Source organism: Eptesicus fuscus, chromosome 6, assembly GCF_027574615.1.
Source record: "Eptesicus fuscus isolate TK198812 chromosome 6, DD_ASM_mEF_20220401, whole genome shotgun sequence".
NCBI lineage: Eukaryota > Metazoa > Chordata > Mammalia > Chiroptera > Vespertilionidae > Eptesicus > Eptesicus fuscus.
The window spans coordinates 5341809-5355296 of NC_072478.1; the positions used below are offsets into that span (position 1 = coordinate 5341809).

At 48.5% G+C, this 13488-nt stretch overlaps 1 protein-coding gene and 1 non-coding gene across 2 annotated transcripts in view; one reads left to right on the forward strand and one right to left on the reverse strand.

The window, feature by feature from the left end:
• Positions 1–8262, forward strand: part of GFPT2 (glutamine-fructose-6-phosphate transaminase 2) — a 42401-nt gene extending 34139 nt beyond the window's left edge. The window contains exons 16-19 of the mRNA XM_008158664.3: positions 1520–1647; positions 3754–3921; positions 5712–5873; positions 7420–8262. Coding sequence (XP_008156886.2) covers positions 1520–1647; positions 3754–3921; positions 5712–5873; positions 7420–7464 — 503 coding nt within the window. The 3' untranslated portion in view covers positions 7465–8262. The remainder of the gene's footprint in view (positions 1–1519; positions 1648–3753; positions 3922–5711; positions 5874–7419) is intronic.
• A 5015-nt stretch (positions 8263–13277) lies between these two features.
• Positions 13278–13417, reverse strand: LOC114228744 (U4 spliceosomal RNA). Its single transcript, XR_003614872.1, has one exon. It is a non-coding gene; the product is annotated as a U4 spliceosomal RNA (small nuclear RNA).
• Positions 13418–13488: the final 71 nt, after the last annotated feature.

Consider the following 13488-nt stretch of genomic DNA (forward strand, 5'->3'; position numbering starts at 1 on the left):
TTTCTCAAAAATGAACAGAGGTAGCCCAACATGCTGAGAAAACTGACTGCATTCGTTACCAATGATAAACTTCCAGCTTTCAACCGTACTCAAGATTTTGGAAAAATGGATAGCTTGACTACATTCCCAGCACTTGTACCAGTGCATGATGGCACAAAATTATGCATGTGTAAAAGTCCCATTTAAAGAAATGCAAGTTAGACCACCATGTTTTAATATAACGGGAGGAAAAGTTTATTGATATGATTTCAGATTCCACTCTGCAAGTACTCTTTTAGAAAATTGTTGCTTCTTGAGTTTAGTATAGTATGAAAGAACATTCACAATGATTTGGAAAAGCTATTAAAATTTTCCAACTATAAATTTCTATGATATTGCATTCTTTTCCCTATACTTTAACCAAAAAATTATCACAACAGGTTGAATGAGGAAGAAGATATGAGAACCTGTTTTTTATTTCAAAGTCAAGTATTAAGATTTGCAAAAAACAATGCCACTATTCTCACTGATTTAAATATATCTATATATACTAGAGGCCCAGTGCATGATTGAATCATGCACGTGTAGGGTCCCCTACACGCTTTCGCTTTCGATCGCAGGGGAGCTGGGTGCCTGTCCGCTGGTGCACCAGGCCTTTCAGAAGCCTCCGGCACGGCGGAGGCTTCTGAAAGGCCTGGTGCTGGAGCAGACAGGCACCCAGCTCCCCCGCTTTTGATGGTCTGCGGTAGGACGTGAGCTCGCTGCCCCAGAGGCCCCTTCTGTGCCGCAGCACAGCCATGGCGCAGATGCTGAGCTCGAGCCGCCGCTGGCAACGCGAGCTTAGCGTTCCGCTGGCCCAATCAGCCACCCCGAGTCCCGCCCCCCCCCGCGCCTCCTGGCCAATCGCGGGCATAGCGAAAGTATGGTCAATTTGCATATTTGTCTATTATTAGGTAGGATATATGGTTTTTTGTTGTTTTTATATAAATGAATAAATATATTTAATTTTACCAGTTTCTAATCTGCCAAATATTGATAGATATAGCCCACAAAAACAAAGGCTCTCAGGAATTTGCAATAATTTTTAAGTGTTTCCAGGAATTCTGAGACCAAAAAGTTTGAGAACCATTGATCCAACTTACACTGGCTTTGTCTTGAGGCGTGACATGGGGCCCGGACGAGGGGCCTTGATTTGGAGTGTCAGCTCCGTAACTGGCCAGCTTGGGAATTAGCCTCTCTGAGCCTCACCTGCCTTACCTGTGAAATGGAGCTAGAAAAAACACTTCCTTGCTTATCTTATGTGCTCAGGAAAGTATGAACACAGATATGGATCATCATCCCAACAAAATCCTGGCCCATAATCCAAGTTATATACCACATTCTAAGTTTAAACCCTTTTTAATTAATGAATGCAAAGAAGCCAGGTGTATTAAGTGATGTGAGTTCCTAAACCGTGTCTTCCGCCCTCTATTTTATGATTGTGAATCTTGTCCTAATATCGGTATAACTGGCTCTCCCCTCTGCTGTGTGCATGACATAGAGCTGATCAAGGAAGTGTTGTCACTGGACCAGAAGATCCACGACCTGGCCCTGGAGCTCTACACGCAGAGGTCGCTCCTGGTCATGGGGCGGGGCTACAACTACGCCACGTGCCTGGAAGGAGCCCTGGTGAGCACCCTCGGCCCAACCCTGACACCACCACCCCTGCAGCGGGCAGGCGTGGGAGACCCCCAGAGACACCAGCAAGAAGGAGGACAGGGCACTGAGCTAGGGTAGGGGGCGCTGAGGCCTGCTGTCCGCCGTGTGAGGCTGCCTTGAGCACCAGCCCACTACCACGTGCTCTAGCCCTGGGGACACAGCGATAGGGGCTCCCAATCTTTATCCTCCAGGATAAACGTGTAGGACACCCTTGGTGAGCCCCAGAGTGTCAGCCTGTGCCAGGCTTTGTCTAGATCAGTGGTCGGCAAACTGCGGCTCGAGAGCCACCTGCGGCTCTTGGCCCCTTGAGTGTGGCTCTTCCACAAAATACCACGTGCAGGCGCACACGTACAGTGCGATTGAAACTTCGTGGCCCATGCGCAGAAGTCGGTTTTCGGCTCTCAAAAGAAATTTCAGTCGTTGTACTGTTGATATTTGGCTCTGTTGACTAATGAGTTTGCCGACCACTGGTCTAGATTAGCCCATTTATACCTCACCAGCATCTTCTGAGAGATGGACAGTTATTGTCCACATTTTACCCAGGAGGAAACAGCCTCCAAAAAATTCATCTTGCTGAAAATTACACAGCAGAAGTGACCAGCCTGAGATTCGAACCCAGGTCCACGTGGACTTTGCTTTTCCCTCACTACTACCAGCAGCCTGCATGGGAGGGTGTGGGCCGACCGGAACTGCGGGGTGGGGCCTCTGCAGAGTTTCCCTGTCACCCCTCAAACGTTCAAGAGGAGCTGCAGATCTTGCGGGAATGAGCCGGTCAGGCCCTGCACTGGCTGTTCAAACCAATAACTGGCTGTTTTGCCTCCTGTGACAGTCAAGATCCATACTGGCTGGTGTAAGAGAGAGCTGATGGGGTGGGGCGAGGTGCAGGACACGGACACGGGGCTGTGGAGAGGGTGGGCCTGGGTCCAGTGCTTGCCCTTGACTCACTGTCTGCTTGCTGTTTATGTTCAACCGAGGTGAACGGGAGACGGTGTCACAGCTAAGGCAGCACTTGGTACCCAGACAAGGGCATCATCCATGACCAGCTGGTTCCCCTCTTCTTCCTAGGGGAGCAAGTGGCTGCTTCTTTCCTACCACCTCTCCCCCCATTTTAAAGACAATGCGATTCCCAATATGTTCACAAGAAACATTCACAGAATATTGGGGGGCGGGGGGTGCAAGCTATAAGGAGCCTGACCGCAGTGTGCTCCACCTTCCACACCTGCCACTGGACGCTCCGATCCTCGCCAGGCGGTGAGGCTCGCTGCCTCTCGGGCACAGTGCAGCAAGGCCTGGGAGGGCGCGCTCTCAGTCTGCCTCCACGCCTCTGCCATCGGCGCGGCTGCAGTGCCTGAGTGTGCTGGTGAACGGTGCGTGTTCCGCTGCACCTCCAGCTTAGTCTTTGAGGGGCAAGGAGCTTTCATGCTGCTGCTGGCCCCAGCCAATGACCCCTCTATGACCTCTTGGGGGCTGGCACTCCAGATGTCCATGGCATTCAGGATGGAGCCGGTCTTCCAACAGTGTTTCCCGACCCAAATGAGTAGGTGAGAAAGGTATTCTTTATCACTCTTACCGGCCCAGTGACAGAGGTTTAGTGTAACGGGATAGAATGGGTCTTCCCAAACACAGGAAAATTCCAGTAACGGCCCCAATGAGTGTGATTTTGCTTGATAGTTGGAGCAACCCTTTGCAGTTTATTAGTGGTCTAGGATTGGGGAAATGATTAATCAGATATCTAGACAGAATACAACTCCATCATTATAAACCCTCACTGTGTATGGGCTTGGGGCCTGGGGCCCAAGATTGACACTGACTTGTCTGTCCATCCAAGGGGGGTGACTGTGCCAGGGGCTGGTCTGGGAACACACACTGCATGCTGGGCTTTGCCTATGCTCTGGATAGCTGCCGGCCACCTCCCTCGGACCTGGCCTTGCCAGTTGCTGTCTGTGCTGTTGACTGCTCCATGTGTCCATCTGCCTTGTGGCCTCAACTCCTTGCCTTCCAGCTGATTCTCCCTCTGGCGGATGGGTTCTAGCCCCATGTCTGCCAGTGTGACTGATTCCACCTCATTCTCCCCAGAAAATTAAAGAGATAACCTACATGCACTCAGAAGGCATCCTGGCCGGTGAACTGAAGCATGGGCCCCTGGCACTGATCGACAAGCAGATGCCCATCATCATGGTCATCATGAAGGACCCTTGCTTTGCCAAATGCCAGAACGCCCTGCAGCAGATCACGGCTCGCCAGGTGAGGGCTCTCCGTGGGGCTGGGCCACCTTGGTCCTTCTCTCTTCCAGACCTGCCCACCTCAGCCACCGTCAGCCAGCACCAGCTATGCTTGGGTCCTGCCAGTGAGCAGAGGTGACCACAGTGTCTCTCCTCAGTCCCCTGAGTGGCGCACACATTCAGAAAGGGACTGGCCAGCTTTCGACCATGCCCACAACGGCTCCTTAGTGAGGGCCAGTGACCCAGAGCGCCCAGAGCTGTGCTGGATCCCAGGCCCAGAGACCAGAGGAGGTACTGCTGGTGGGGGGTCCTGAGGGCAGTCCTGGCACTGCCCACCTGCCGTTAGGTCCTATTTCACAGCTGGAGGGCACTGTCCTCACCAGACACCAGCTGCAAGTTCAGGGGTTCTCAGATTACCCCCACTTCAGGATTTCCTGATAGCTGCTCAGGTTCAGTAATTCCCTGGAATGACTCATAAAACTCAGGAAAACATTATATAACTATTGCAGTTTTATTATGCAGGATACAAATCAGGGCCAGCAAAGGAAGAGACTCAGGGCAAGGGCCCAAAACACAAAGCTTCCATGTCCTCAGGGCGCTTCCCCCTCCCACACAGCGGGGTGCACTGCAGCCAGGGAGCCGGCCTGAGCTGCTAGCTCCAGGGCCCAGAGTTTTTATTGGGGTTTCATTATGTAGACACAATAGATTGCATCATTGGCCACGTGATTGGACTCAATTTCCAGCACCTCTTCTGTTCCCGGAGGTCAGGAGCTCAGACTGGTATCACTTGGCTCAAAGCCCCAATTCTCTAACTACATGGTCTGTCTTCCCGGCACAGTCATCCCCCACCCTGAAGCTATCCTTGGGCCCACCATGTGTCACCTCATTAGCATAAGCTCAGCATAAACCCACCATGGAAAGCCAACACTTCTATCACCCAGGAAAGCCCAAGCGTGTAGAGGTCCCCTCCCAGGAGCCAGGGACAAAGATCAGCCAAAGTCCGTTACACTGCAGCTGTCCGGAGGTGGGAGGGGGGAGCTCCCACACATTCATCCTGGAAGGCCTGGGAACTTACAGGGAGGTAAAATCCGACAAGGCACTTGAGCCAGCTGCTGCCACTCCTGGCTCAGCATGGTGGTCAGAAGTTATGGAACACAATCGCTATGCCTCGTTGCTGAAAACCTTCCAGTGGCTTCCGAAAAACTATCGTGACCACGAGCCTGCATTATCCAGCCCCTTCCCTCCGCTTCCCACTCATGCCAGCTCCTTCCTGCCTCCGAGCCTTGGTGTTGGCTGTTCCCTCTGCCCCACATGTTCTTCCCACACACCGTCAGAGTGGCCTCTCGTCATCCAGGTCTCAATCCAGTGTCCCCTTTTAGAGGCCATCCCAGACTTCACCAAGTCCCCCAAGCACACCCCCTATTTTATTGCCTTTGTGGCAGCTTCCCGAAGTTCATCGTTACTTATTGGCTTCTTGTCTGGTTTTGGTTCCCACCACTCAACCGTGAGCCCCGTTAGAGCAAGGAGTGGACAGGCTCTGCCCTTTGCCAGGCGCGTTGAAGCCACACAGAAATGGGCGCTGAGTGAAGCAGGAGGACCATCACCAGGCCGGGGAAGGGAAAGAAACTCCCCATAAGGCATCAAAAACACTCGGTCCTTTACAGGAATCATACATAGCACCTCCCCCAGGATTCCAGCAAAAACAAAGGGTGACTGTCCTCATTGCAATAATGTTGATCTCAGAAACAGTAATGCGAGGGATGCTGCTTTCGGCGCCGAGCTGCGTTTTGTGACCACCTTTCTCTGCTTCAGGGTCGCCCGATTATCCTGTGCTCCAAGGATGACACTGAGAGCTCCAAGTTCGCATATAAGATGATCGAGCTGCCCCCCACAGTGGACTGCCTGCAGGGCATCCTCAGCGTGATCCCCCTGCAGCTCCTTTCCTTCCACCTGGCCGTTCTCCGAGGATATGACGTACGTCTGGAAACTGCCTAACCCAGCAAGGGCAGAATGTAACCCCAGAATTCCTTTTTGTTTTTAAGTACTTATTTGACATGTCGACTAAAAAAATAATATCAACTAGGTGTTTCATCACCAAGAAGGATTTATTTGGGGGGGGGGGGGAGAAATGGTTGCCACACAGTGCATGCAGACATGGCAATCTCTAGTCTGTGTGCCAAGATGGATGAGTGTTTATGTAAGGGGAAACAGAAATTAAGGGAAAGGGAAGCTAGAACCATCATTTTGTTATAAGCACAGAGTTCTCCCTGTAGGGTTCTTGCGTGTAGGGTTCTCATGATTACATAAGAGTGTAAGAACTGCCATAAGCCCTAGCTCCTCCCACAGACCCTCCCAATTGATATATTTTCTTAAAGTTCCAGTTCGTCTTTATCAAGTATAAATATTGATAGGACAAATATATTCATTTTTCAAATAACTATTTTTAAAGTAACTTATACCCCCTGAAAAGAAGCTTGGGAACTGCAACATGTGTAAAGACCATATCGTTAAACCATAAGCTCGTCATCAGTCAATGCTAAAGCAAATTCAGTGTCTCATTCCAGTTTTCCTTGTGCATGTGAGTTTTTTAACATTTTTCAAGATTATATCAAAGGTGAAATTTTATACCTTCCTTTTTTGATATATTGTGAGTATTTTCTCACATCTTGAACTTGTTGCAAGCAACATTTAATCACTGGATAATATTCCACCACAATCTTATAACATGGATTTTTAACAATTACTAAGCCAATCTTCTATTATTTGAATTGCTTCTAATTTTTCAGAACATTTGCATAAATAACACTTGCAGTGAACATCTTTGTACATACATTTTCATCCCACATTTAAGACTTGTCCTCAGACTAGCATATGAGTTAACATTTTGGGACCCTTAACATCGATTGTCTACTTATGTTCCAGAAAAGAACCAATTTATGATCTCACCAGCAAGTGTAAGAACACAATTTTTTGTGCAAAGGAATAGAAGTTTGATTATATTTACATAACACAAAATACAAATTAAGAAACACCTGATGGTGTACGTCATTCAGAAGTGACATATGCTAACATTTTGTCATATTTCTTTAAAAAAACAACACATTATTATAAACAAAATAAGACAACGCAGATAAAGTTGAAGCTACTTTATCCGCCAGCCCATCACATTTCCTTCCCAGCCGCCACCCTGCACTAACAAGTCTCATGGGTTTAGTGCAGATCCTTTCAAGAAAAGCATTTCACAATACAATTTGGGCTGTCTTTAACAGCGTTGAATCATGTCCTTTTACTAGTGCTACTGCTTGAAACATAGCAGGTGCACCGTAAGTGTTTATTGAATCATCTAAACAGTATACAGTTGAAGTTTCTGGAGGAAGGCACCACTTCCAGGATGCAAGTCTCCAGGGAGCCCCTGACCAGGAACACGGTCTCCTTTCCAGGTTCTCTGGTGCGAGGTTTTACGATACAGCACGTTGCTGAGGTCTGCGGGATCCTGAGCGGCTGCTTTCTGTTATTGTAGGTTGACTTCCCCAGAAATCTGGCCAAGTCTGTAACTGTGGAATGAGAAGAAGGCGAGGAGACCATCACCACGTTTCATCTGGTTCAAGACCCAGCGACGCCATCTCCATCTCCTAAATCCCAGCAGAGCTTGACAGCTTCCACGTGCCTTGTACCCAAGTGCTTTGCTTCCAGCAGATCCTGTTTCTCCGAGTCCTGAGGTCGCCGGAGGAGAAGGGACTCGTTGTTTACACATGGGGATCAGAGCGGACGTTTCCACCGCTGTGCAATATACAGCTCTCTTCGAGTAACTGTGAACCTTTTTTAACCAGCACTAGTTAGTTTTAAAAGACAAAGTATTTATAATGACAATTGTATAGCTTTAAGTTATTTTTCTAGTATGTAGCTTTCGGTAGCCGGGGTCATGCCCAGACTGTGGCCCTGGCTACCCAGTGCACCCAGTCTCCTGTCAGGGGGCATTCATCTCAGATTTGAGCACAAGGCACTGCCTCTTGATTCCTTTCTCCTTCCTCTTCCTCTCGGCTGCTCCTGAGTCCAGTCTCGATGTCAGGGAAACTTCCCGCAGCTTCCCTTGCCTCCTATCAGTCCTGTCGGATGGAATCGCAGCTTCCTTCAATGGTTCCCTCTTGTCTCAATTCCTCTAACTCTACATCTTCTTTTTTCATCTGATCATGGTTCTTTTTAAGCAGCATTTTGGTCCCTGCTCTTGCCATAGTAAAAATGCTTGAAATATCCCCTGCAAGAAAGTAGTTTTCAAGTGGGTTCCCTTGTCCCCTATTTAAAAGTGTGCACAATCAAAGAACTATGCAATTTTAAGACAATAAAGACAGTATACTTTTCTCGTCTTGTGCCTTTGGATTTGTTCATCTCATTCTTTCTTTGTACTTGGATTTTGAGGGCTCCTCAAAACAGGACTCAGCGGTGTCTGGTGGGAGCAGCCCTGTTTGCTAGTAACTAGACTCATGACCTGCAATGCTTCTAGCATGAAAATGAGGACTGTTTTACAGGATGTGACAACATGTGGGAGATTTGAGACTCTCCTGAGAGTCTACTGAGCAGTTGTTGGAGGGGGTGGACTACGTGATGCTGCTTGAGATGGTTGCCCAGAGCCTGAATGCAGCAAGCGGACAGGGGTGAAACTCCAACCCCCACCCCGTAACCCTATTCTACTCACGGGTTCTATTAGTATAATCAGTTAAGAAAGTAGAAAGCCAAAGATAGAGTTCTGAAGGTTTTAGGGTCAAAGTTTAGACTCTCCAGGTTAAATTTCCAGGTTAAATTCCACCAGTGAGAGGCACTCCTGGCATATTTGGAAGGTAGTTTAGAAATTGTATTACTCATTGAGAAATCATTTGCTTCTCCTCCGGCAGAGGCAGACAGAAGCACGGCTTCAGCAGACAGGAGGTCCCACTATGGTGGTGCTCCCCCAAACTCACCCGCCACTCCGTGCTCCAGGCAGCGGGGGCCACTGCAGAGGTTTCCCGCAGCTCCCAAGTCCCAGTTCTGAAGAGCAGGCAGGGACGCAGGGTGGTGGTGGCCCTGTCTGACCTCCATTCCCTGCTCTTCCAAATTGACCAGGTGTGAGTCCTGCTGGAAATGGCTGCCCTGGTTTCTGTCTTCCTGACCAAACCACAGCCAACATGACTCCTGGTGTTAGGAAACTTTTTACAACGAGCCAGGATATTTTTATTGGACACGAACCAGAAAAATGAATTGCATCCTTATGCCCGAGAGGTGATGACCATCCTGACTTTTGTATTCGTTTTTATTTATTGTCCTACCACCCTCGTGTAATCTACCCCCAAACAATAAACCACCTGGTCTTGAAGGTGGAGGCCAAGAGCACACCAGCCGTGCAAGGAGAGGGCAGCACTGTCCCTGCTGGACAGAGGATCCAGGAAGAGGCCAGAGGCCGTGGTTGGACTTCTGCTTCTCTGGGAGGTGATGAGATCCGGGGAAATCATGAGCAAGGTCATGGGTGAGTCTTGGGAAGCAGGGTTCTCCACAGTCAGATGCCTGACAAGACAGCCATGTGGACCAGGCACTGGACATGCAGCAGAATGGTGTTAGAGGGGGTGGGCTGCTCAGCACTCCCCGCTCCCGAGCCCATCTTGCCTACCTCCAGCTACCGGGGAGCACTGAGGACTCCTGTGAGTGACACGTGTGTCCTCAGTAGAGCACGAGGGGAGAGACCCTCGTCAGGATGTGGTCACAGTGAGCTAACTACAGATGGGAACCTGGGCCTGGTTCTCCTGGGCATCAGTCCTCAGGCGAAGAAGACAGCCCGATGGAAGTGGGGTTCTTGGCGGTGACAGTCCATCTCTGGGGTGACACTGCTGCGGTGTGCTCAGTGGCCCTCCAGTCTGCAGGGCTGTCATGTTGGGGTCACCTTTCACCATCTGCTAAAGGATCCCTCGTCATCTCTCATGTTCGTCTCCCGCTTCCTGTCTCTCGTGTCTTCCTTCTGAGCTGTCCTTTTGTTCTGGTGGAGTACATCCTTCTAGACTCTAGAATCGAGAGTAATGGTGCTTGAGGTAAGGTTTTTGAGACCTTGTATGTCTGGAAATGACTTTATTTCTCACACTTGAGGGTTTAGCTAAATATAGAGTTCAAGGTCAGAAACTTTTTTTTTACTTCAGAATTGTAAAGGTAATGCTCCCTTATCTTGTTTGCAGTGTTGCAGTCAATGGGTGCAAAGTCTCTCCGATGTGCCTTTGTCGGTGACCTTTTCATTTTCTTTTGTTCCCTGTGTTCTGAAATATCCCAATGAGGTGTCTTGTCTCTTTTCACTGAGTATTGTTTCAGTTTGGTAACCCATGGTCTTTAGGTCTCGGACATTTTCTTTTTTTGCTTTTAAAAAATTAGTTTTAGGCGTACAGCCCAGTGATTAGATATTATAAAATTTATTAAATGGTCATCCCTAAGTTCATTGAGCATCCTTAAAGCCAGTGTTCTGAACTCTCTTTGCATCAAGTAGATTGCTTGTCTCCATGTTGTTTAGTTCTTTTTCTGGAGTTTTATTCTGTTTGGAACATGTTTCTTTGTCTCCTCATTTTGGCTGTCTCCCTGTGTTTGTTTCTGTGTATTAGGTAGAGCTGCTACCTCTCCCGGGCTTGGTAGAGTGGCCTTGTGTAGTAGGTGTCCTGTAGGGTCCAGTGGCACATCCTCTCCAATCACCCAAGATGGGTACTCCAGGTTTGCACCCCATCCCATGTGGGCTGTATGTACCCTCTTGTTGTAGTTGAGCCTTGATTGCTGTTGGCACATCAATGGGAGGGACTCCCCCCCAGGACAATTGACTGGAAGAACTGGCTGTGACCACTGTGGAGGATCAGCTGTGCCAGGACCGATCCCATGGAGCAGGACTTACTTCGGGGGGGCTCTGGTGCCTGCTAAATCTGCCCCATGAGTGTGTCTCTAGTGGAGGATGTTGAACAGTTCTTCAACAGTCTGAAGCTGTCCACAGCATGTGCTGGCTCTGGGGCCTCCCACAAGGTGCAGGCCAAGACAAGCCACCCACCTGTACCCTGCCCCAGGCCACCTGGCATGAGCTACAAAGCAATCTGCAGATGGCTGCTTCTTGTCCTGGGCTTGGAGGTGCTCAGGAGAGGCCAAACTGCAAATCAAGGTCAGCTGCTGCTAGTGCTGGGCCTGGGGCTACTTAGTGAGAGGTACATAGCACACTGAAGCCATGACCCAAGACGAGCTGTTTTTATGGAAAAGCCACTGGAAATGGCTTGGGTTGGGCCAGCAAGTTGGATGGGGCAGAGACTCAGGGAATCACCAGGGCAGGGAAAACAATGTTAGGCAGGTTGATGAAGACTCAGATATGGTGCCCACCTGCTGGCTCTGTGGGGAGAAGGGCTGAAAAAGGAACAGCAGTCTCTACCAGCACTTCTGTCTGAGAGAAAGCTTCCCCTATAGCTTTCATCCTGATACCAGACAACTTAGTTCCTCCCCATATGTCCCTGGTGCCCCAGCGCTGGATTTCAGAGCCAGTGAGTCTAAGTCCACACATAGGCCCTTTAAAGGGCCAGGGACTCCAGTAGCCCTCCGTCTCACTCAGCCACAATCCAAGGTGGCTTTTACAGCCAGAAGTTATGGGGACTTCTCTTCCTGGCACGGGAACCCGGGCCCGCCTTGCTCCTCATGGGGGACCTCTGCATCTGAGATATCCCTCCCAATTTTTGTCTGACCCAAGTGAGTGTGGAACTAGCCCATTCTGCCTCTCCACCCCTCCTACCAGTTTCAATGTGGCTTCTTCTTTATGTTCTTAGTTGTAGGACTTGTCTCAATGTGTCTTCTTTATAGCCTTAGTTGTAGGACTTCAGCTAGATTTCAGGTGGTTCTGACTGGTGGTTGTTCTGTAGTTTAGTTGTACTTTTTAAAATATATATATATTTTTATTGATTTCAGAGAGGGAGAGAGATAGGAACATCAATGATGAGAGAGAATCATTGATTGGCTGCCTCCTGCACACCCCCTACTGGGGATCAAGCCCGCAACGCGGGCATGTGCCCTTGACTGAAATCGAACCTGGGACCCTTCAGTCTGCAGGTTGACACTCTTATCCACTGACCCAAACTGGCTAGGGCTAGTTGTACTTTTGATGTGGTTGTGGGAGAATTTCAGTACAGCATTTACCTATGCCACCATCTTGATGGGAAATCCTTGAATTACTTTTTGGTGGATTTCTTTTCCCGTTTTTCTGGCATCACTGTTATTCAGATTTCAAAGCTGCTGGAATGACCTTTTGAAAATGACCATTTTTCTATTGCACATCTTATTGTCTTTTCACTCTATCAAGTGGGAGGTTGCTTGCTTCAATTTTCTCCCCCAACTTGTCCACTACAAATATTTTTTTTTTCATTTTTGCCACCATAATTTACTTTCCAAGGGCCCTTTTTAATTCTCTAAATATATAAATACTAGAGGCCCAGTGCATGAAATTTGTGTAGGGGTAGGGTTCCTAGGCCTGGCCTACAGTCAGGGCCATCTTCCCCGGCTGCCGGCAGCTGGCCCCACCCCCCACTGCCAGTCGCCCTCTGTGTGTGGGGCAACCTGTGGGGCGATCGGGGCCCTGCTTGCTCACACCTGCCTTGGCTTGGTGCTGTCCGCATCTGCTGCCACCCACTTCTGGCTCCCCATTCCCCACCGGGCAATCAGGGCCTACAGGCAGCTTTTGTGTTGAGCGTCTGCCCCTTGGTGGTCAATGCGCATCATAGCAACCGGCCATTCCGCTGTCTGGTCAATTTGCATATTACACACATATAAATATATATATAGACTAGAGGCCCAGTGCATGAAATTTGTGCATGGGTAGGGTCCCTAGGTCTGACCAGCGATCAGGGCTGGCCTGTGGGGTGACTGGCGAGGCAATCAGAGGGCCCCCACTGGCACCAACCTTGGCTGGCCTGAGGCCCACAGGCTGGGGGCAGCTCCTGCATTGAGTGTCTGGCCCCTGTTGGTCAGTGCACATCATAGCAACTAGTCATTCTGCCATTCAGTCAATTTGCACATTAGGCTTTCATTATATAGGATATGTTTTATAATACATATATTTGTGTCCATACTTTATTCATATTTCCTTAGTTTGTATCAAATGCCCTTTTTCTATTCTAGGACAACACATTACATGTCTCCTTGGATTTCTCTTGGCTCTGCCAATTTCTCAGACTTTCTTTGCTTTTTTTCTTTTTTATATTTGCAATTTTATTCCTCTGTTGATAAACATGTACATTGTTTATAATTCTTTTTAAAATTTTTTTATTGTTTAAAGTATTACATATATTAGTACATATATGTCCTTTTTTTTTTTTTTTTTTTTACCCCCATTGACCTTCTTTCTTTGCTTTTTTATAACCTTGACTGTTTTCAGGACTATTGGTGGCTGTTTTATAGACTGACCCACATTTGGGTTTGATGCTTTTTTTTTCTATTAGCAATAATCACGCCTCAGATAAACCTCATTGGCTATGATACTGCCACTGTGCAAAGCCTGATGCTTTTTATTTTATTTTTAATATATTTTTATTTATTTCAGAGAGGAGAGGTAGAGAAACATCAATGA